Genomic DNA, 21,712 nt, shown 5'->3' on the forward strand with positions numbered 1-21,712 from the left:
CCTACTTCCCCTACATCCCTACTTCCCCTCCATCATCCCTACTTCCCCCTCCATCATCCTACTTCACCTTCGATGACCCCTGCTTCCCCCTTCATCATAACTCTCCCAACCATCCTCCGAACTTCCCCTCCATCCTCGCCTACTTTTCCTTCCATGATCCCTACTTCCCCTCCATCCTCCCTACTTCCCCTCCATCCTCCCCTACTTTTCCTTCCATGATCCCTTCTTCCCCTCCATCCTCCCCTGTTTCCCCTCCCATCCTCCCAACATCCCCTCCATCCTCCCTACTTCCCCTCAATAAACCCTACTTCCCCTTATATCCTCCCTATTTTCTCCTCCATCCTCCACAACTTATCCTTCCATCCTCCCTACTTCCACACCACCATCCTCCCCACTTCCCCTCCATCCTCCCTAACTCTGCCTCCATCCTCACCTGTTTCCCCCTCCATCCTCCCTTCTTCCCCTCCATCATCCCTGCTTCCACTCCATCATCCCTACTTCCCCTCCATAATCTCTACTTCCCTTCAATCCTAATAGCTTGAAGTCCATTCTCCCATACTTCCCCTTCTTCCTCCCTACTTCCCCTCCATCATCACTACTTCCCCTCCATCCTCACTATTTCCCCGTCCACCCTCCCGACTTCTCCTCCATCGTCCCTACTTCCCCTCAATCATCCCTACTCCCCCCTTCATCCTCCCTACTTTCTCCTCCATACTCCCCAACTTACCCTTCTATGATCCCTGCTTCCTCTCCATCCTCACTACTTCCCCTCCATCCTCCCTACTTCACCCTCCATTCTCCCTGCTTAGCCTCACTCCTCCCTATTGCTCCTCCATCCTCCCTACTTTCCCCTCCATCGTCCTACTTCACCTTCCATGACCCCTGCTTCCCCCTTCATCATAACTTCCTCTCCCATCCATCCTCCGTACTTCCCCTCCATCCTCCCCTACTTTCCCTTCCATGATCCCTACTTCCCCTCCATCCTCCCTACTTCCCCTCCATCCTCCCAACTTTCCCCTCCATCCTCCCTACTTTCCCTGCATCCTCACTACTTAACCTCCATCCTCCCTACTTGCAAACCATCCTCCCCACTTCCCCTCCATCGTCTTTACCTCTGCCTCCATCCTCCCCTGTTTCCCCCTCTATCGTCCCTACTTCCCCTCCATCCTCCCTACTTCACTCCATCCTCCCTACTTCCCCTCCATCCTCCCAACTTCCTCCTCCATCCCCCCTACTTCCCCTTTCATCCTCACTATTTCCTCTTCCATCCTCCCTACTTTCCCCTCCATCATCCCTACTTCCCCTCCAACATCCTTACTTCCCGTCCATCCTCCCTACTTCCCCTTCATTCTCACAACTTCCTCCTCCATCCTCCCTACTTCCCCTCCATCCTCCCTACTTCCCCTCAATCATCACTAATTCCCCCTCCATCCTCCCTACTTTCTCCTCCATCCTCCACTTTTTAACCCTCCATCCTCACTACTTCCCCTCCATCCTCCCCTACTTTCCCTTCCATGATCCCTACTTCCCCTCCATCCTCCCTACTTCCCCTCAATCATCCTTACTTCCCCCTCCATCCTCCCTACGTTCCCCTCCATCCTCCCTTCTTCCCCTCCATCACCCCTACTTCCCTCCATCCTCATTACTTCCCAATTTCTCCTTACTTCCACACGATCCTCCCTTCTTCCCCTCCATCCTCCGCTGTTCCCCCTCCATCATCCCCACTTCTCCTCCATCCTCCCTCCTTCCCCTCAATCCTCCCTACTTCCCCCTTCATCCTCCCTACTTCCCCTCCATCCCTACTTCCCCTCCATCATCCCTACTTCCCCCTCCATCATCCTACTTCACCTCCCATGCCCTCTGCTTCCCCTTTCACCATAACTTCCTCTCCCAACCATCCTTCGCACTTCCCCTCCATCCTCCCCTACTTTTCCTTCCATAATCCGTACTTCCCCTCCATCCTCTCTACTTCCCCTCCATCCTCTCTACTTCCCTCCATCCTCCCCTACTTTTCCTTCCATGATCCCTTCTTCCCCTCCATCCTCCCCTGTTTCTCCCTCCATCCTCCCAACATACCCTCCATCCTCCCTACTTCCCCTCAATCATCCCTACTTCCCCCTATATCCTCCCTAATTTCTCCTCAATCCTCCACTACTTACCCTTCTATACTCCCTACTTCCACACCACCATCCTCCCAACTTCCCCTCCATCCTCCCTAACTCTGCCTCTATCCTCCCCTGTTTCCCCCTCCATCCTCACTACTTAACCTCCATCCTCCCTACTTGCACACCATCCTCCCCACTTCCCCTCCATCGTCCTTACCTCTGCCTCCATCCTCCCCTGTTTCCCCCTCTATCGTCCCTACTTCCCCTCCATCCTCCCTACTTCCACTCCATCCTCCCTACTTCCCCTCCATCCTCCCAACTTCCTCCTCCATCCTCCCTACTTCCCCTATATCCTCCCTATTTTCTCCTCCATCCTACACTACTTACCCTTCCATCCTCCCTACTTCCACACCACCATCCTCCCCAATTCCCCTCCATCCTCCCTACATCATCCCTACTTCCACTCCATCATCCCTACTTCCCCTCCATAATCCCTACTTCCCTTCCATCCTAATAGCTTGAACTCCATTCTCCCATACTTCCCCTCCATCCTCCCTACTTCCCCTCCATCCTCACTACTTTCCCCTCCATCCTCCCTACTTCCCCTCCATCACCCCTACTTCCCCTCCATCCTAACTACTTCCCTATTTCTCCCTACTTCCACACGATCCTCCCTTCTTCTCTTCCATCCTCCCCTGTTCCCCTTCCATCATCCCCACTTCTCCATCCTCCCTACTTCCCCTCAATCATCCCTACTTCCCCCTTCATCATCCCTACTTCCCCTACATCCCTACTTCCCCTCCATCATCCCTACTTCCCCCTCCATCATCCTACTTCACCTTCGATGACCCCTGCTTCCCCCTTCATCATAACTCTCCCAACCATCCTCCGAACTTCCCCTCCATCCTCGCCTACTTTTCCTTCCATGATCCCTACTTCCCCTCCATCCTCCCTACTTCCCCTCCATCCTCCCCTACTTTTCCTTCCATGATCCCTTCTTCCCCTCCATCCTCCCCTGTTTCCCCTCCATCCTCCCTACTTCCCCTCAATAAACCCTACTTCCCCTTATATCCTCCCTATTTTCTCCTCCATCCTCCACAACTTATCCTTCCATCCTCCCTACTTCCACACCACCATCCTCCCCACTTCCCCTCCATCCTCCCTAACTCTGCCTCCATCCTCCCCTGTTTCCCCCTCCATCCTCCCTTCTTCCCCTCCATCATCCCTGCTTCCACTCCATCATCCCTACTTCCCCTCCATAATCTCTACTTCCCTTCAATCCTAATAGCTTGAAGTCCATTCTCCCATACTTCCCCTTCTTCCTCCCTACTTCCCCTCCATCATCACTACTTCCCCTCCATCCTCACTATTTCCCCGTCCACCCTCCCGACTTCTCCTCCATCGTCCCTACTTCCCCTCAATCATCCCTACTCCCCCCTTCATCCTCCCTACTTTCTCCTCCATACTCCCCAACTTACCCTTCTATGATCCTTGCTTCCTCTCCATCCTCACTACTTCCCCTCCATCCTCCCTACTTCACCCTCCATTCTCCGCTTAGCCTCACTCCTCCCTATTGCTCCTCCATCCTCCCTACTTTCCCCTCCATCGTCCTACTTCACCTTCCATGACCCCTGCTTCCCCCTTCATCATAACTTCCTCTCCCATCCATCCTCCGTACTTCCCCTCCATCCTCCCCTACTTTCCCTTCCATGATCCCTACTTCCCCTCCATCCTCCCTACTTCCCCTCCATCCTCCCAACTTTCCCCTCCATCCTCCCTACTTTCCCTGCATCCTCACTACTTAACCTCCATCCTCCCTACTTGCAAACCATCCTCCCCACTTCCCCTCCATCGTCTTTACCTCTGCCTCCATCCTCCCCTGTTTCCCCCTCTATCGTCCCTACTTCCCCTCCATCCTCCCTACTTCCACTCCATCCTCCCTACTTCCCCTCCATCCTCCCAACTTCCTCCTCCATCCTCCCTACTTCCCCTTTCATCCTCACTATTTCCTCTTCCATCCTCCCTACTCTCCCCTCCATCATCCCTACTTCCCCTCCAACATCCTTACTTCCCGTTCATCCTCCCTACTTCCCCTCCATTCTCACAACTTCCTCCTCCATCCTCCCTACTTCCCATCCATCCTCACTACTTCACCTCTATCCTCCCTACTTCCACATCATCCTCCCCACTTCCCCTCCATCCTCTTCACCTCTGCCTCCATCCTCCCCTGTTTCCCCCTCCATCCTCCCTACTTTCCCTCCATCATCCCTACTTCCACTCCGTCATCCCTACTTCCCCTCCATAATCCCTACTTCCCTTCCATCCTAATAGCTTGAACTCATTCTCCCATACTTCCCTCCATCATCCCTACTTCCCCTCCATCCTCCAAACTTTCTCTATCCTTCCTACTTCCCCTCCATCATCACTACTTCCCCTCCATCCTCCCTACTTCCACACCATCCTCCCCACTTCCCCTCAATCCTCTTTACCTCTGCCTCCATCCTCCCCTGTTTCCCCCTCTATCCTCCCTACTTCCCCTCCATCATCCCTACTTCCCCTAAATCATCCCTACTTCCCCTCCATCCTAATAGTTTGACTTCCATCCCCCTACTTCCCTACTTCTTCTCTATCATCCGTACTTCCCCTCCATCATCCCTACTTTCCCTCCATCGTACCTGCTTCCCCCTCCACCCTGCCTACTTTCCCCTCCATCCTCCCTACCTAACCTCCTTCCTTCCTATTTTCCCTCCATCCTCCCTACTTTCCTTCAATCCTCCCTACTTCCCAGTTCACCCTCCCTACTTTAGCCTCCTTCCTTCCTTTTTCACCTCCATCCTCCCTACTTCCCCCTCCATCATCTTGCTTCACCTTCCATGCCCCCTGCTTCCCCCTTCATCATAACTTCCTCTCCCATCCATCCTCCGTCCTTCACCTCCATCCTCCCCTACTTTCCCTTCCATGATCCCTACTTCCCCTCCATTATCCCTACTTCCACTCCATCATCCCTACTTCCCCTCCATTATCCCTACTTCCCTTCCATCCTAATAGCTTGAACTCCATTTTCCCATACTTCCCCTCCATCCTCCCTACTTCCACTCCTTCCTCCCTACTTCCACACAATCCTCCCTACTTCCCCTCCTTCCTCATTACCTCAGCCTCCATACACCCCTGTTTCCCCTCAATCATCCCCACTTCTCCTCCATCCTCCCTACTTCCCCTCAATCATCCTTACTTCCCCCTCCATCCTCCCTACGTTCCCCTCCATCCTCCCTACTTCCCCTCCATCACCCCTACTTCCCTCCATCCTCACTACTTCCCCTCAATCATCCCTACTTCCCCCTTCATCCTCCCTACTTCCCCTCCATCATCCCTACTTCCCCCTCCATCATCCTACTTCACCTTCCATGCCCTCTGCTTCCCCCTTCATCCTCCCCTACTTTTCCTTCCATGATCCCTTCTTCCCCTCCATCCTCCCCTGTTTCCCCCTCCATCCTCCCAACATCCCCTCCATCCTCCCTACTTCCCCTCAATCAACCCTACTTCCCCCTATATCCTCCCTATTTTCTCCTCAATCCTCCACTACTTGACCTTCCATTTTCCCTACTTCCACACCACCATCCTCCCAACTTCCCCTCCATCCTCCCTAACTCTGCCTCTATCCTCCCCTATTTCCCCCTCCATCCTCCCTACTTCCCCTCCATCATCCCTACTTCCACTCCGTCATCCCTACTTCCCCTCAATTATCCCTACTTCCCTTCCATCCTAATAGCTTGAAGTCCATTCTCCCATACTTCCCCTCCATCCTCCCTACTTCCACTCCTTCCTCAAAAACTTCCCCCTTCTTCCTCCCTACTTCCCCTCCATCATCACTACTTCCCCCTCCATCCCCACTATTTCCCTGTCCACCCTCCCCACTTCTCTTCCATCCTCCCTACTTCCCCTCAATCATCCCTACTCCCCCCTTCATCCTCCCTACTTTCTCCCCCAACTTACCCTTCTATGATCCCTACTTCCTCTCCATCCTCACTACTTCCCTTCCATCCTCCCTACTTCCCCCTCCACCCCCCCTGCTTAGCCTCACTCCTCCCTATTTCTCCTCCATCCTCCCTACTTCTCCCTCCATCGTCCTTCTTCACCTTCCATGACCCTTGCTTCCCCTTCATCATAATATCCTCTCCCTTCCATCATCCCTACTTCCCCTCCATCCTCCCTACTTCCCCTCCATCCTCCAAACTTTCCCCTCCATCCTCCCTACTTCCACTCCATCCTCACTACTTCCCCTCCATCCTCCCTATTTCCACACCATCCTCCCCATTTCCCCTGCATCGTCTTTACCTCTGCCTCTATCCTCCTCTGCTTCCTCTCTATCCCCCCTACTTCCCCTCCATCCTCCCTACTTCCACTCCATCCTCCCTACTTCCCATCCATCCTTCCAACTTCCTCCTCCATCCTCCCTACTTCCCCTCCATCCTCCCTAATTTCCCCTCCGTCATCCCTACTTCCCCTCCAGCATCCTTACTTCCCGTCCATCCTCCCTACTTCTCCTCCATCCTCCCAACTTCCTCCTCCATCCTCCCTACTTCCCATCCATCCTCACTACTTCCCCTCCATCCTCCCTACTTCCACATCATCCTCCCACTTCCCCTCCATCCTCCCTACTTCCACTCCTTCCTCAAAAACTTCCCCCTTCTTCCTCCCTACTTCCCCTCCATCATCACTACTTCCCCCTCCATCCCCACTATTTCCCCGTCCACCCTCCCCACTTCTCTTCCATCCTCCCTACTTCCCCTCAATCATCCCTACTCCCCCCTTCATCCTCCCTACTTTCTCCCCCAACTTACCCTTCTATGATCCCTACTTCCTCTCCATCCTCACTACTTCCCTTCCATCCTCCCTACTTCCCCCTCCACCCCCCCCTGCTTAGCCTCACTCCTCCCTATTTCTCCTCCATCCTCCCTACTTCTCCCTCCATCGTCCTTCTTCACCTTCCATGACCCTTGCTTCCCCTTCATCATAATATCCTCTCCCTTCCATCATCCCTACTTCCCCTCCATCCTCCCTACTTCCCCTCCATCCTCCCAACTTTCCCCTCCATCCTCCCTACTTCCACTCCATCCTCACTACTTCCCCTCCATCCTCCCTATTTCTACACCATCCTCCCCATTTCCCCTCCATCGTATTTACCTCTGCCTCTATCCTCCTCTGTTTCCTCTCTATCCCCCCTACTTTCCCCTCCATCCTCCCTACTTCCACTCCATCCTCCCTACTTCCCATCCATCCTTCCAACTTCCTCCTCCATCCTCCCTACTTCCAGTCCATCCTCCCTAATTTCCCCTCCATCATCCCTACTTCCCCTCCAGCGTCCTTACTTCCCGTCCATCCTCCCTACTTCTCCTCCATCCTCCCAACTTCCTCCTCCATCCTCCCTACTTCCCATCCATCCTCACTACTTCCCCTCCATCCTCCCTACTTCCACATCATCCTCCCACTTCCCCTCCATCCTCTTTACCTCTGCCTCCATCCTCCCCTGTTTCCCCCTCCATCCTCCCTACTTCCCCTCCATCATCCCTACGTCCACTCCATCATCCCTACTTCCCCTCCATAATCCCTACTTCCACCTCCATCATCCCTGCTTAGCTTCAATCCTCCCTACTTCCCCTCCATCCTCCCAACTTCCTCCTCCATCGTTCCTACTTCCCCTCCAACATCCCTACTTCCCCTCCATCCTACCTACTTCCCCTCCATCCTCCATACGTCCCCTCCATCCTCACTACTTCCCTTCAATCCTCACTACCTCAGCCTCCATCCTCCCCTGTTTCCCCCTCAATCATCCCCACTTCTCCTCCATCCTCCCTACTTCCCCTCAATCATCCCTACTTCCCCCTATTTCCTCCCTACTTTCCCTCCATCCTCCCTACTTCCCCTCAATCATCCTTACTTCCCCCTCTATCCTCCCTACTTTCCCCTCCATCCTCCTTACTTCCCCTCAATCATCCTTACTTCCCCCTCAATCCTCCCTACTTTCCCTCCATCCTCCCTACTTTCCCTCCATCCTCCCAACTTCCCCTTCATCCTCCCCTGTTTCCCCTCCATCATCCCCACTTCTCCATCCTCCCTACTTCCCCTCAATCATCCCTACTTCCCCCTTCATCCTCCCTACTTCCCCTCCATCCCTACTTCCCCTCCATCATCCCTACTTCCCCCTCCATCATCCTACTTCACCTTCGATGCCCCCTGCTTCCCCCTTTATCACAACTTCCTCTCCCAACCATCCTTCGCAGTTCCCTTCCATCCTCCCCTGCTTTTCCTTCATGATCCCTACTTCCCCTCCATCCTCCCTACTTCCCCTCCATCCTCCCCTACTTTTCCTTCCATGATCCCTTCTTCCCCTCCAACCTCCCCTGTTTCCCCCTCCATCCTCCCAACATCCCCTCCATCCTCCCTACTTCCCCTCAATCAACCCTACTTCCCCCTATATCCTCCGTATTTTCTCCTCCATCCTTCTCTACTTACCCTTCCATCCTCCATACTTCCACACCGCCATCCTCCCCACTTCCCCTCCATCCTCCCTAACTCTGCCTCTATCCTCCCCTGTTTCCCCCTCCATCCTCCCTACTTCCACTCCATCATCCCTACTTCCCCTCCATAATCCCTACTTCCCTTCCATCCAAATAGCTTGAACTCCATTCTCCCATACTTCCCCTTCTTCCTCCCTACTTCCCCTCCATCATCACTACTTCCCATCCATCCTCACTATTTCCCCGTCCACCCTCCCGACTTCCCCTCAATCATCCCTACTCCCCCCTTCATCCTCCCTACTTTGTCCTCCATACTCCCCAACTTACCCTTCTATGATCCCTGCTTCCCCTCCATCCTCCCTACCTAACCTCCTTCCTTCCTATTTTCCCTCCATCCTCCCTACTTTCCTTCAATCCTCCCTACTTCCCAGTTCACCCTCCCTACTTTAGCCTCCTTCCTTCCTTTTTCACCTCCATCCTCCCTACTTCCCCCTCCATCATCTTGCTTCACCTTCCATGCCCCCTGCTTCCCCCTTCATCATAACTTCCTCTCCCATCCATCCTCCGTCCTTCACCTCCATCCTCCCCTACTTTCCCTTCCATGATCCCTACTTCCCCTCCATTATCCCTACTTCCACTCCATCATCCCTACTTCCCCTCCATTATCCCTACTTCCCTTCCATCCTAATAGCTTGAACTCCATTTTCCCATACTTCCCCTCCATCCTCCCTACTTCCACTCCTTCCTCCCTACTTCCACACAATCCTCCCTACTTCCCCTCCTTCCTCATTACCTCAGCCTCCATACACCCCTGTTTCCCCTCAATCATCCCCACTTCTCCTCCATCCTCCCTACTTCCCCTCAATCATCCTTACTTCCCCCTCCATCCTCCCTACGTTCCCCTCCATCCTCCCTACTTCCCCTCCATCACCCCTACTTCCCTCCATCCTCACTACTTCCCCTCAATCATCCCTACTTCCCCCTTCATCCTCCCTACTTCCCCTCCATCATCCCTACTTCCCCCTCCATCATCCTACTTCACCTTCCATGCCCTCTGCTTCCCCCTTCATCCTCCCCTACTTTTCCTTCCATGATCCCTTCTTCCCCTCCATCCTCCCCTGTTTCCCCCTCCATCCTCCCAACATCCCCTCCATCCTCCCTACTTCCCCTCAATCAACCCTACTTCCCCCTATATCCTCCCTATTTTCTCCTCAATCCTCCACTACTTGACCTTCCATTTTCCCTACTTCCACACCACCATCCTCCCAACTTCCCCTCCATCCTCCCTAACTCTGCCTCTATCCTCCCCTATTTCCCCCTCCATCCTCCCTACTTCCCCTCCATCATCCCTACTTCCACTCCGTCATCCCTACTTCCCCTCAATTATCCCTACTTCCCTTCCATCCTAATAGCTTGAAGTCCATTCTCCCATACTTCCCCTCCATCCTCCCTACTTCCACTCCTTCCTCAAAAACTTCCCCCTTCTTCCTCCCTACTTCCCCTCCATCATCACTACTTCCCCCTCCATCCCCACTATTTCCCTGTCCACCCTCCCCACTTCTCTTCCATCCTCCCTACTTCCCCTCAATCATCCCTACTCCCCCCTTCATCCTCCCTACTTTCTCCCCCAACTTACCCTTCTATGATCCCTACTTCCTCTCCATCCTCACTACTTCCCTTCCATCCTCCCTACTTCCCCCTCCACCCCCCCTGCTTAGCCTCACTCCTCCCTATTTCTCCTCCATCCTCCCTACTTCTCCCTCCATCGTCCTTCTTCACCTTCCATGACCCTTGCTTCCCCTTCATCATAATATCCTCTCCCTTCCATCATCCCTACTTCCCCTCCATCCTCCCTACTTCCCCTCCATCCTCCAAACTTTCCCCTCCATCCTCCCTACTTCCACTCCATCCTCACTACTTCCCCTCCATCCTCCCTATTTCCACACCATCCTCCCCATTTCCCCTGCATCGTCTTTACCTCTGCCTCTATCCTCCTCTGCTTCCTCTCTATCCCCCCTACTTCCCCTCCATCCTCCCTACTTCCACTCCATCCTCCCTACTTCCCATCCATCCTTCCAACTTCCTCCTCCATCCTCCCTACTTCCCCTCCATCCTCCCTAATTTCCCCTCCGTCATCCCTACTTCCCCTCCAGCATCCTTACTTCCCGTCCATCCTCCCTACTTCTCCTCCATCCTCCCAACTTCCTCCTCCATCCTCCCTACTTCCCATCCATCCTCACTACTTCCCCTCCATCCTCCCTACTTCCACATCATCCTCCCACTTCCCCTCCATCCTCCCTACTTCCACTCCTTCCTCAAAAACTTCCTCCTTCTTCCTCCCTACTTCCCCTCCATCATCACTACTTCCCCCTCCATCCCCACTATTTCCCCGTCCACCCTCCCCACTTCTCTTCCATCCTCCCTACTTCCCCTCAATCATCCCTACTCCCCCCTTCATCCTCCCTACTTTCTCCCCCAACTTACCCTTCTATGATCCCTACTTCCTCTCCATCCTCACTACTTCCCTTCCATCCTCCCTACTTCCCCCTCCACCCCCCCCTGCTTAGCCTCACTCCTCCCTATTTCTCCTCCATCCTCCCTACTTCTCCCTCCATCTTCCTTCTTCACCTTCCATGACCCTTGCTTCCCCTTCATCATAATATCCTCTCCCTTCCATCATCCCTACTTCCCCTCCATCCTCCCTACTTCCCCTCCATCCTCCCAACTTTCCCCTCCATCCTCCCTACTTCCACTCCATCCTCACTACTTCCCCTCCATCCTCCCTATTTCTACACCATCCTCCCCATTTCCCCTCCATCGTATTTACCTCTGCCTCTATCCTCCTCTGTTTCCTCTCTATCCCCCCTACTTTCCCCTCCATCCTCCCTACTTCCACTCCATCCTCCCTACTTCCCATCCATCCTTCCAACTTCCTCCTCCATCCTCCCTACTTCCAGTCCATCCTCCCTAATTTCCCCTCCATCATCCCTACTTCCCCTCCAGCGTCCTTACTTCCCGTCCATCCTCCCTACTTCTCCTCCATCCTCCCAACTTCCTCCTCCATCCTCCCTACTTCCCATCCATCCTCACTACTTCCCCTCCATCCTCCCTACTTCCACATCATCCTCCCACTTCCCCTCCATCCTCTTTACCTCTGCCTCCATCCTCCCCTGTTTCCCCCTCCATCCTCCCTACTTCCCCTCCATCATCCCTACGTCCACTCCATCATCCCTACTTCCCCTCCATAATCCCTACTTCCACCTCCATCATCCCTGCTTAGCTTCAATCCTCCCTACTTCCCCTCCATCCTCCCAACTTCCTCCTCCATCGTTCCTACTTCCCCTCCAACATCCCTACTTCCCCTCCATCCTACCTACTTCCCCTCCATCCTCCATACGTCCCCTCCATCCTCACTACTTCCCTTCAATCCTCACTACCTCAGCCTCCATCCTCCCCTGTTTCCCCCTCAATCATCCCCACTTCTCCTCCATCCTCCCTACTTCCCCTCAATCATCCCTACTTCCCCCTTCATCCTCCCTACTTCCCCTCCATCCCTACTTCCCCTCCATCATCCCTACTTCCCCCTCCATCATCCTACTTCACCTTCGATGCCCCCTGCTTCCCCCTTTATCACAACTTCCTCTCCCAACCATCCTTCGCAGTTCCCTTCCATCCTCCCCTGCTTTTCCTTCATGATCCCTACTTCCCCTCCATCCTCCCTACTTCCCCTCCATCCTCCCCTACTTTTCCTTCCATGATCCCTTCTTCCCCTCCAACCTCCCCTGTTTCCCCCTCCATCCTCCCAACATCCCCTCCATCCTCCCTACTTCCCCTCAATCAACCCTACTTCCCCCTATATCCTCCGTATTTTCTCCTCCATCCTTCTCTACTTACCCTTCCATCCTCCATACTTCCACACCGCCATCCTCCCCACTTCCCCTCCATCCTCCCTAACTCTGCCTCTATCCTCCCCTGTTTCCCCCTCCATCCTCCCTACTTCCACTCCATCATCCCTACTTCCCCTCCATAATCCCTACTTCCCTTCCATCCAAATAGCTTGAACTCCATTCTCCCATACTTCCCCTTCTTCCTCCCTACTTCCCCTCCATCATCACTACTTCCCATCCATCCTCACTATTTCCCCGTCCACCCTCCCGACTTCCCCTCAATCATCCCTACTCCCCCCTTCATCCTCCCTACTTTGTCCTCCATACTCCCCAACTTACCCTTCTATGATCCCTGCTTCCTCTCCATCCTCACTACTTCCCCTCCATCCTCCCTACTTCACCCTCCATTCTCCCTGCTTAGCCTCACTCCTCCCTATTTCTCCTCCATCCTCCCTACTTTCCCCTCCATCGTCCTACTTCACCTTCCATGACCCCTGCTTCCCCCTTCATCATAACTTCCTCTCCCATCCATCCTCCCTACTTCCCCTCCATCCTCCCCTACTTTCCCTTCCATGATCCCTACTTCCCCTCCACCCTCCCTACTTCCCCTCCATCCTCCCAACTCTCCCCTCCATCCTCACTACTTCCCCTCCATCCTCACTACTTCCCCTCCATCCTCCCTACTTCCACACCATCCTCCCCACTTCCCCTCCATCGTCCTTACCTCTGCCTCCATCCTCCCCTGTTTCCCCCTCTATCGTCCCTACTTCCCCTCCATCCTCCCTACTTCCACTCCATCCTCCCTACTTCCCCTCCATCCTCCCAACTTCCTCCTCCATCCTCCCTTCTTCCCCTATATCCTCCCTATTTTCTCCTCCATCCTCCACTACTTTCCCTTCCATCCTCCCTACTTCCACACCACCATCCTCCCCAATTCCCCTCCATCCTCCCTACATCATCCCTACTTCCACTCCATCATCCCTACTTCCCCTGCATAATCCCTACTTCCCTTCCATCCTAATAGCTTGAACTCCATTCTCCCTTACTTCCCCTCCATCCTCCCTACTTCCCCTCCATCCTCCCTACTTTCCCCTCCATCCTCCCTACTTCCCCTCCATCACCCCTACTTCCCCTCCATCCTCACTACTTCTCTATTTCTCCCTACTTCCACACGATCCTCCCTTCTTCCCCTCCATCCTCCCCTGTTCCCCTTCCATCATCCCCACTTCTCCATCCTCCCTACTTCCCCTCAATCATCCCTACTTCCCCCTTCATCATCCCTACTTCCCCTCCATCCCTACTTCCCCTCCATCATCCCTACTTCCCCCTCCATCATCCTACTTCACCTTCGATGACCCCTGCTTCCCCCTTCATTATAACTTCCTCTTCCAACCATCCTTCGAACTTCCCCTCCATCCTCGCCTACTTTTCCTTCCATGATCCCTACTTCCCCTCCATCCTCCCTACTTCCCCTCCATCCTCCCCTACTTTTCCTTCCATGATCCCTTCTTCCCCTCCATCCTCCCCTGTTTCCCCCTCCATCCTCCCAACATCCCCTCCATCCTCACTACTTCCCCTCAATAAACCCTACTTCCCCTTATATCCTCCCTATTTTCTCCTCCATCCTCCACAACTTATCCTTCCATCCTCCCTACTTCCACACCACCATCCTCCCCACTTCCCCTCCATCCTCCCTAACTCTGCCTCCATCCTCCCCTGTTTCCCCCTCCATCCTCCCTTCTTCCCCTCCATCATCCCTGCTTCCACTCCATCACTACTTCCCTTCCATAATCTCTACTTCCCTTCAATCCTAATTGCTTGAAGTCCATTCTCCCATACTTCCCCTTCTTCCTCCCTACTTCCCCTCCATCATCACTACTTCCCCTCCATCCTCACTATTTCCCCGTCCACCCTCCCGACTTCTCCTCCATCGTCCCTACTTCCCCTCAATCATCCCTACTACCCCCCTTCATCCTCCCTACTTTCTCCTCCATACTCCCCAACTTACCCTTCTATGATCCCTACTTCCTCTCCATCCTCACTACTTCCCCTCCATCCTCCCTACTTCCCCCTCCATCCTCCCTGCTTAGCCTCAATCCTCCCTATTTCTCCTCCATCCTCCCTACTTTCCCCTCCATCGTCCTACTTCACCTTCCATGACCCCTGCTTCCCCCTTCATCATAACTTCCTCTCCCATCCATCCTCCGTACTTCCCCTCCAACCTCGCCTACTTCTCCTTCCATGATCCCTACTTACCCTGCATCCTGCCTACTTCCCCTCCATCCTCCCAACTTTCCCATCCATCCTCCCTACTTTCCCTGCATCCTCACTACTTAACCTCCATCCTCCCTACTTGCACACCATCCTCCCCACTTCCCCTCCATCGTCTTTACCTCTGCCTCCATCCTCCCCTGTTTCCCCCTCTATCGTCCCTACTTCCCCTCCATCCTCCGTACTTCCCCTTTCATCCTCACTATTTCCTCTTCCATCCTCCCTACTTTCCCCTCCATCATCCCTACTTCCCCTCCAACATCCTTACTTCCCGTCCATCCTCCCTACTTCCCCTCCATCCTCACAACTTCCTCCTCCATCCTCCCTACTTCCCATCCATCCTCACTACTTCACCTCTATCCTCCCTACTTCCACATCATCCTCCCCACTTCCCCTCCATCCTCTTCACCTCTGCCTCCATACTCCCCTGTTTCCCAATCCATCCTCCCTACTTTCCCTCCATCATCCCTACTTCCACTCCGTCATCCCTACTTCCCCTCCATAATCCCTACTTCCCTTCCATCCTAATAGCTTGAACTCCATTCTCCCATACATCCCTCCATCATCCCTACTTCCCCTCCATCCTCCAAACTTTCTCTATCCTTCCTACTTCCCCTCCATCCTCACTACTTCCCCTCCATCCTCCCTACTTCCACACCATCCTCCCCACTTCCCCTCCATCCTATTTACCTCTGTCTCCATCCTCCCCTGTTTCCCCCTCTATCCTCCCTACTTCCCCTCCATCATCCCTACTTCCCTAGTTTGACTTCCATCCCCCTACTTCCCTACTTCTTCTCTATCATCCGTACTTCCCCTCCATCATCCCTACTTTCCCTCCATCGTACCTGCTTCCCCCTCCACCCTGCCTACTTTCCCCTCCATCCTCCCTACCTAACCTCCTTCCTTCCTATTTTCCCTCCATCCTCCCTACTTTCCTTCAATCCTCCCTACTTCCCAGTTCACCCTCCCTACTTTAGCCTCCTTCCTTCCTTTTTCACCTCCATCCTCCCTACTTCCCCCTCCATCATCTTGCTTCACCTTCCATGCCCCCTGCTTCCCCCTTCATCATAACTTCCTCTCCCATCCATCCTCCGTCCTTCACCTCCATCCTCCCCTACTTTCCCTTCCATGATCCCTACTTCCCCTCCATCCTCCCTACTTCCACTCCATCATCCCTACTTCCCCTCCATTATCCCTACTTCCCTTCCAGCCTAATAGCTTGAACTCCATTCTCCCATACTTCCCCTCCATCCTCCCTACTTCCACTCCTTCCTCCCTACTTCCACACAATCCTCCCTACTTCCCCTCCATCCTTATTACCTCAGCCTCCATACACCCCTATTTCCCCCTCAATCATCCCCACTTCTCCTCCATCCTCCCAACTTCCCCTCAATCATCCTTACTTCCCCCTCCATCCTCCCTACGTTCCCCTCCATCCTCCCTACTTCCCCTCCATCACCCCTACTTCCCTCCATCCTCACTACTTCCCTATTTCTCCCTACTTCCACACGATCCCCCCTTCTTCCCCTCCATCCTCCCCTGTTCCCCCTCCATCATCCCCACTTCTCCTCCATCCTCCCTACTTCCCCTCAATCATCCCTACTTCCCCCTCCATCATCAGACTTCACCTTCCATGCCCTCTGCTTCCCCCTTCATCATAACTTCCTCTCCCAACCATCCTTCGCACTTCCCCTCCATCCTCCCCTACTTTTCCTTCCATGATCCCTACTTCCCCTCCATCCTCTCTACTTCCCCTCCATCCTCCCCTACTTTTCTTTCCGTGATCCCTTCTTCCCCTCCATCCTCCCCTGTTTCCCCCTCCATCCTTCCGACATCCCCTCCATCCTCCCTACTTCCCCTCAATCAACCCTACTTCACCTATATCCTCCCTATTTTCTCCTCAATCCTCCACTACTTGACCTTCCATTTTCCCTACTTCCATACCACCATCCTCCCCACTTCCCCTCCATCCTCCCTAACACTGCCTCTATCCTCCCCTGTTTCCCCCTCCATCCTCCCTACTTCCCCTCCATCATCCCTACTTCCACTCCTTCATCCCTACTTCCCTTCAATCCTAAAAGCTTGAACTCCATTTTCCCATACTTCACCTCCATCCTCCCTACTTCCACTCCTTCCTCCAAACTTCCCCCTTCTTCCTCCCTACTTTCCCCTCCATCATCACTACTTCCCCCTCCATCCCCACTATTTCCCCGTCCACCCTCCCCACTTCTCCTCCATCCTCCCTACTTCCCCTCAATCATCCCTACTCTCCCCTTCATCCTCCCTACTTTCTCCCCCAACTTACCCTTTTATGATCCCTACTTCCTCTCCATCCTCACTACTTCCCTTCCATCTTCCCTACTTCCCCCTCCACCACCCCTGCTTAGCCTCACTCCTCCCTAATTCTCCTCCATCCTCCCTACTTCTCCCTCCATCGTCCTTCTTCACCTTCCATGACCCTTGCTTCCCCTTCATCATAATATCCTCTCCCTTCCATCATCCCTACTTCCCCTCCATCCTCCCTACTTCCCCTCCATCCTCCCAACTTTCCCCTCCATCCTCCCTACTTCCACTCCATCCTCACTACTTGCCCTCCATCCTCCCTATTTCCACACCATCCTCCCCATTTCCCCTCCATCGTCTTTACCTCTGCCTCCATCCTCATCTGTTTCCCCTCTATCCTCCCTACTTGCCCTCCATCCTCCCTACTTCCCCTCCATCCTCCCTACTTCCCCTCCATCCTTCCAACTTCCTCCTCCATCATCCCTACTTCCCCTCCATCCTCCCTAATTTCCACTCCGTCATCCCTACTTCCCCTCCAGCATCCTTCCTTCCCGTCCATCCTCCCTACTTCCACTCCATCCTCCCAACTTCCTCCTCCATCCTCCCTACTTCCCATCCATCCTCACTACTTCCCCTCCATCCTCCCTACTTCCACATCATCCTCCCACTTCCCCTCCATCCTCTTTACCTCTGCCTCCATCCTCCCCTGTTTCCCCCTCCATCCTCCCTACTTCCCCTCCATCATCCCTACGTCCACTCCATCATCCCTACTTCTCCTCCATAATCCCTACTTCCCTTCCATCCTAATAGCTTGAACTCCATTCTCCCATACTTCCCCTCCATCCTCCCTAGTTCCCCTCCATCCTCCAAACTTCCCCCTTCTTCCTCCCTACTTCCCCTCCATCATCACTACATCCCCTCCGTCCTCACTACTTCCCCGTCCACCGTCCCCACTTATCCTCCTTCCTCCCTACTTCCCCTCAATCATCTCTACTCCCCCCTTCATCCTCCCTACTTTCTCCTTCATACTCCCCAACTTACCATTCAATGATTCCTAATTCCTCTCCATCCTCACTACTTCACCTCCATCCTCCCTACTTCCCCCTCCATCATCCCTACTTCCACTCCATCCTCCCTACTTCCCCTCCATCCTCCCAACTTCCTCCTCCATCGTCCCTACTTCCCCTCCAACCTCACTACTTCCTCTTCCATCCTCCCTACTTTCCCCTCCATCATTCCTACTTCCCCTCCAACATCCCTACTTCCCCTCCATCCTACCTACTTCCCCTCCATCCTCCATACGTCCCCTCCATCCTCACTACTTCCCCTCAATCCTCCCTACTTCCACACAATCCTCCCTACTTCCCCTCCATCCTCACTACCTCAGCCTCCATCCTCCCCTGTTTCCCCCTCAATCATCCCTACTTCTCCTCCATCCTCCCTACTTCCCCTCAATCATCCTTACTTACCCCTCTATCCTCCCTACTTTCCCCTCCATCCTCCCTACTTCCCCTCAATCATCCTTACTTCCCCCTCAATCCTCCCTACTTTCCTTCCATCCTCCCTACTTCCACACCACCATCCTCCCCACTTCCCCTCCATCCTCCCTAACTCTGCCTCTATCCTCCCCTGTTTCCCCCTCCATCCTCCCTACTTCCCCTCCATCATCCCTACTTCCACTCCATCATCCCTACTTCCCCTCCATAATCCCTACTTACCTTCCATCCTAATAGCTTGAACTCCATTCTCCCATACTTCCCCTTCTTCCTCCCTACTTCCCCTCCATCATCACTACTTCCCCTCCATCCTCACTATTTCCCCGTCCACCCTCCCGACTTCCCCTCAATCATCCCTACTCCCCCCTTCATCCTCCCTACTTTGTCCTCCATACTCCCCAACTTACCCTTCTATGATCCCTACTTCCTCTCCATCCCCAAAACTTCCCCTCCATCCTCCCTACTTCCCATCCATCCTCACTACTTCACCTCTATCCTCCCTACTTCCACATCATGCTCCCCACTTCCCCTCCATCCTCTTCACCTCTGCCTCTATCCTCCCCTACTTTCCCCCTCCATCATCCCTAATTTCCCTCCATCATCCCTACTTCCACTCCGTCATCCCTACTTCCCCTCCATAATCCCTACTTCCCTTCCATCCTAATAGCTTGAACTCCATTCTCCCATACTTCCCTCCATCATCCCTACTTCCCCTCCATCCTCCAAACTTTCTCTATCCTTCCTACTTCCCCTCCATCCTCACTACTTCCCCTTCATCCTCCCTACTTCCACACCATCCTCCCCACTTCCCCTCCATCCTCTTTACCTCTGCCTCCATCCTCCCCTGTTTCCCCCTCTATCCTCCCTACTTCCCCTCCATCATCCCTACTTCCCCTAAATCATCCCTACTTCCCCTCCATCCTAATAGTTTGACTTCCATCCCCCTACTTCCCTACTTCTTCTCTATCATCCGTACTTCCCCTCCATCATCCCTACTTTCCCTCCATCGTACCTGCTTCCCCCTCCACCCTGCCTACTTTCCCCTCCATCCTCCCTACCTAACCTCCTTCCTTCCTATTTTCCCTCCATCCTCCTTACTTTCCTTCAATCCTCCCTACTTCCCCTCCATCCTCCCTACTTCCCAGTTCACCCTCCCTACTTTAGCCTCCTTCCTTCCTTTTTCACCTCCATCCTCCCTACTTCCCCCTCCATCATATTGCTTCACCTTCCATGCCCCCTGCTTCCCCCTTCATCATAACTTCCTCTCCCATCCATCCTCCGTCCTTCACCTCCATCCTCCCCTACTTTCTCTTCCATGACCCCTACTTCCCCTCCATCCTCCCTACTTCCACTCCATCATCCCTACTTCCCCTCCATTATCCCTACTTCCCTTCCATCCTAATAGCTTGAACTCCATTCTCCCATACTTCCCCTCCATCCTCCCTACTTCCACTCCTTCCTCCCTACTTCCACACAATCCTCCCTACTTCCCCTCCATCCTCATTACCTCAGCCTCCATACACCCCTGTTTCCCCCTCAATCATCCCCACTTCTCCTCCATCCTCCCTACTTCCCCTCAATATTGCTTACTTCCCCCTCCATCCTCCCTACGTTCCCCTCCATCCTCCCTACTTTCCCTCCATCACCCCTACTTCCCTCCATCCTCACTACTTCCCTATTTCTCCCTACTTCCACACGATCCTCCCTTCTTCCCCTCCATCCTCCCCTGTTCCCCCTCCATCATCCCCACTTCTCCTCCATCCTCCCTACTTCCCCCTTCATCCTCCCTACTTCCCCTCCATCATCCCTACTTCCCCCTCCATCATCCCTACTTCCCCCTCCATCATCCTACTTCACCTTCGATGCCCCCTGCTTCCCCCTACATCATAACTTCCTCTCCCAACCATCCTCCGCAGTTCCCTTCCATCCTCCCCTACTTTTCCTTCATGATCCCTACTTCCCCTCCAACCTCCCCTGTTTCCCCCTCCATCCTCCCAACATCCCCTCCATCTTCCCTACTTCCCCTCAATCAACCCTACTTCCCCCTATATCCTCCCTATTTTCTCCTCCATCCTCCTCTACTTACCCTTCCATCCTCCCTACTTCCACACAACCATCCTCACCACTTCCCCTCCATCCTCCCTAACTCTGCCTCAATCCTCCCCTGTTTCCCCCTCCATCCTCCCTACTTCCGCTCCATCATCCCTACTTCCCCTCCATAATCCCTACTTCCCTTCCATCCTAATAGCTTGAACTCCATTCTCCCATACTTCCCCTTCTTCCTCCCTACTTCCCCTCCATCATCACTACTTCCCCTCCATCCTCACTATTTCCCCGTCCACCCTCCCGACTTCCCCACAATCATCCCTACTCCCCCCTTCATCCTCCCTACTTTGTCCTCCATACTCCCCAACTTACCCTTCTATGATCCCTACTTCCTCTCCATCCTCACTACTTCCCCTCCATCCTCCCTACTTCACCCTCCATTCTCCCTGCTTAGCCTCACTCCTCCCTATTTCTCCTCCATCCTCCCTACTTTCCCCTCCATCGCCCTACTTCACCTTCCATGACCCCTGCTTCCCCCTTCATCATAACTTCCTCTCCCATCCATCCTCCGTACTTCCCCTCCATCCTCCCCTACTTTCCCTTCCATGATCCCTACTTCCGCTCCATCCTCCCTACTTCCCCTCCATCCTCCCAACTCTCCCCTCCATCCTCACTACTTCCCCTTCATCCTCACTACTTCCCCTGCATCCTCCCTACTTCCACACCATCCTCCCCACTTCCCCTCCATCGTCTTTACCTCTGCCTCCATCCTCCCCTGTTTCCTTCTCTATCGTCCCTACTTCCCCTCCATCCTCCCTACTTCCCCTCCATCCTCCCAACTACCTCCTCCATCCTCCCTACTTCCCCTATATCCTCCCTATTTTCTCCTCCATCCTCCACTACTTACCCTTCCATCCTCCTTTCTTCCACACAACCATCCTCCCCAATTCCCCTCCATCCTCACTACATCATCCCTACTTCCACTCCATCATCCCTACTTCCCCTCCATAATCCCTACTTCCCTTCCATCCTAATAGCTTGAACTCCATTCTCCCATACTTCCCCTCCATCCTCCCTACTTCCCCTCCATCCTCCCTACTTTCCCC

General features: G+C 53.9%; 10 protein-coding genes across 10 annotated transcripts; all 10 read left to right on the forward strand.

Annotated features, from left to right (window-relative positions):
* The first annotated feature begins 875 nt into the window (after nucleotides 1–875).
* LOC139464750 (uncharacterized) lies at nucleotides 876–1,466 on the forward strand. The gene has a single exon (XM_071246261.1). It carries the CDS (start codon nucleotides 876–878, stop codon nucleotides 1,464–1,466), a length of 591 nt encoding a protein of 196 aa, XP_071102362.1.
* A 48-nt stretch (nucleotides 1,467–1,514) lies between these two features.
* LOC139464751 (uncharacterized) lies at nucleotides 1,515–2,219 on the forward strand. Its single transcript, XM_071246262.1, has one exon. It carries the CDS (start codon nucleotides 1,515–1,517, stop codon nucleotides 2,217–2,219), a length of 705 nt encoding a protein of 234 aa, XP_071102363.1.
* Nucleotides 2,220–3,729: 1,510 nt separating this feature from the next.
* LOC139464752 (uncharacterized) lies at nucleotides 3,730–5,879 on the forward strand. The gene is made up of 2 exons (XM_071246263.1): nucleotides 3,730–4,386; nucleotides 5,154–5,879. Exons 1-2 carry the CDS (start codon nucleotides 3,730–3,732, stop codon nucleotides 5,877–5,879), a joined length of 1,383 nt encoding a protein of 460 aa, XP_071102364.1.
* A 225-nt stretch (nucleotides 5,880–6,104) lies between these two features.
* LOC139464753 (DNA-directed RNA polymerase II subunit RPB1-like) lies at nucleotides 6,105–10,040 on the forward strand. The gene is made up of 3 exons (XM_071246264.1): nucleotides 6,105–6,853; nucleotides 7,743–8,588; nucleotides 9,422–10,040. The coding sequence occupies exons 1-3, from the start codon at nucleotides 6,105–6,107 to the stop codon at nucleotides 10,038–10,040; spliced, it is 2,214 nt and encodes a 737-aa protein (XP_071102365.1).
* A 225-nt stretch (nucleotides 10,041–10,265) lies between these two features.
* On the forward strand, nucleotides 10,266–12,653 carry LOC139464755 (DNA-directed RNA polymerase II subunit RPB1-like). Its single transcript, XM_071246265.1, has 3 exons — nucleotides 10,266–11,014; nucleotides 11,627–11,795; nucleotides 11,904–12,653. Exons 1-3 carry the CDS (start codon nucleotides 10,266–10,268, stop codon nucleotides 12,651–12,653), a joined length of 1,668 nt encoding a protein of 555 aa, XP_071102366.1.
* A 429-nt stretch (nucleotides 12,654–13,082) lies between these two features.
* LOC139464756 (uncharacterized) lies at nucleotides 13,083–13,508 on the forward strand. The gene has a single exon (XM_071246266.1). The coding sequence runs from the start codon at nucleotides 13,083–13,085 to the stop codon at nucleotides 13,506–13,508; it is 426 nt and encodes a 141-aa protein (XP_071102367.1).
* A 353-nt stretch (nucleotides 13,509–13,861) lies between these two features.
* Nucleotides 13,862–14,332, forward strand: LOC139464757 (merozoite surface protein CMZ-8-like). The gene has a single exon (XM_071246267.1). The coding sequence runs from the start codon at nucleotides 13,862–13,864 to the stop codon at nucleotides 14,330–14,332; it is 471 nt and encodes a 156-aa protein (XP_071102368.1).
* Nucleotides 14,333–14,666: 334 nt separating this feature from the next.
* On the forward strand, nucleotides 14,667–16,867 carry LOC139464758 (DNA-directed RNA polymerase II subunit RPB1-like). Its single transcript, XM_071246269.1, has 2 exons — nucleotides 14,667–15,311; nucleotides 15,992–16,867. The coding sequence occupies exons 1-2, from the start codon at nucleotides 14,667–14,669 to the stop codon at nucleotides 16,865–16,867; spliced, it is 1,521 nt and encodes a 506-aa protein (XP_071102370.1).
* A 225-nt stretch (nucleotides 16,868–17,092) lies between these two features.
* Nucleotides 17,093–20,782, forward strand: LOC139464759 (DNA-directed RNA polymerase II subunit RPB1-like). The gene is made up of 2 exons (XM_071246270.1): nucleotides 17,093–17,772; nucleotides 19,966–20,782. Exons 1-2 carry the CDS (start codon nucleotides 17,093–17,095, stop codon nucleotides 20,780–20,782), a joined length of 1,497 nt encoding a protein of 498 aa, XP_071102371.1.
* Nucleotides 20,783–21,126: 344 nt separating this feature from the next.
* Nucleotides 21,127–21,648, forward strand: LOC139464760 (merozoite surface protein CMZ-8-like). The gene has a single exon (XM_071246271.1). It carries the CDS (start codon nucleotides 21,127–21,129, stop codon nucleotides 21,646–21,648), a length of 522 nt encoding a protein of 173 aa, XP_071102372.1.
* The last annotated feature ends 64 nt before the right edge of the window (nucleotides 21,649–21,712 follow it).

Source organism: Haliotis cracherodii, unplaced genomic scaffold, assembly GCF_022045235.1.
Source record: "Haliotis cracherodii isolate W230 unplaced genomic scaffold, xgHalCrac1.p SCAF_17, whole genome shotgun sequence".
In the NCBI taxonomy this organism is placed as follows: Eukaryota; Metazoa; Mollusca; class Gastropoda; order Lepetellida; family Haliotidae; genus Haliotis; species Haliotis cracherodii.

Coding starts and splice junctions, on each gene's coding strand:
- LOC139464760 (XM_071246271.1), top strand. CDS start 21,127: ATGACCCCTGCTTCCCCCTTCATCATAACTTCCTCTCCCATCCATCCT.
- LOC139464757 (XM_071246267.1), top strand. CDS start 13,862: ATGACCCCTGCTTCCCCCTTCATTATAACTTCCTCTTCCAACCATCCT.
- LOC139464752 (XM_071246263.1), top strand. CDS start 3,730: ATGACCCCTGCTTCCCCCTTCATCATAACTTCCTCTCCCATCCATCCT. Junction 4,387..5,153: donor ATCATCCCTACTTCCACTCC/GTCATCCCTACT, acceptor CCATCCTAATAG/CTTGAACTCCATTTTCCCAT.
- LOC139464759 (XM_071246270.1), top strand. CDS start 17,093: ATGATCCCTACTTCCTCTCCATCCTCACTACTTCCCTTCCATCTTCCC. Junction 17,773..19,965: donor CTCTGCCTCCATCCTCCCCT/GTTTCCCCCTCC, acceptor CCATCCTAATAG/CTTGAACTCCATTCTCCCAT.
- LOC139464750 (XM_071246261.1), top strand. CDS start 876: ATGACCCCTGCTTCCCCCTTCATCATAACTTCCTCTCCCATCCATCCT.
- LOC139464756 (XM_071246266.1), top strand. CDS start 13,083: ATGATCCCTACTTCCCCTCCACCCTCCCTACTTCCCCTCCATCCTCCC.
- LOC139464758 (XM_071246269.1), top strand. CDS start 14,667: ATGACCCCTGCTTCCCCCTTCATCATAACTTCCTCTCCCATCCATCCT. Junction 15,312..15,991: donor ACTTCCCTTCCATCCTAATA/GCTTGAACTCCA, acceptor CTTCCCTTCCAG/CCTAATAGCTTGAACTCCAT.
- LOC139464751 (XM_071246262.1), top strand. CDS start 1,515: ATGATCCCTACTTCCCCTCCATCCTCCCTACTTCCCCTCAATCATCCT.
- LOC139464753 (XM_071246264.1), top strand. CDS start 6,105: ATGATCCCTACTTCCTCTCCATCCTCACTACTTCCCTTCCATCCTCCC. Junction 6,854..7,742: donor TCCATCCCCACTATTTCCCC/GTCCACCCTCCC, acceptor ATCCCTGCTTAG/CTTCAATCCTCCCTACTTCC. Junction 8,589..9,421: donor TACTTCCCCCTATATCCTCC/GTATTTTCTCCT, acceptor TCATTACCTCAG/CCTCCATACACCCCTGTTTC.
- LOC139464755 (XM_071246265.1), top strand. CDS start 10,266: ATGATCCCTACTTCCTCTCCATCCTCACTACTTCCCTTCCATCCTCCC. Junction 11,015..11,626: donor TCCATCCCCACTATTTCCCC/GTCCACCCTCCC, acceptor CTTCCCCTCCAG/CGTCCTTACTTCCCGTCCAT. Junction 11,796..11,903: donor CTCTGCCTCCATCCTCCCCT/GTTTCCCCCTCC, acceptor ATCCCTGCTTAG/CTTCAATCCTCCCTACTTCC.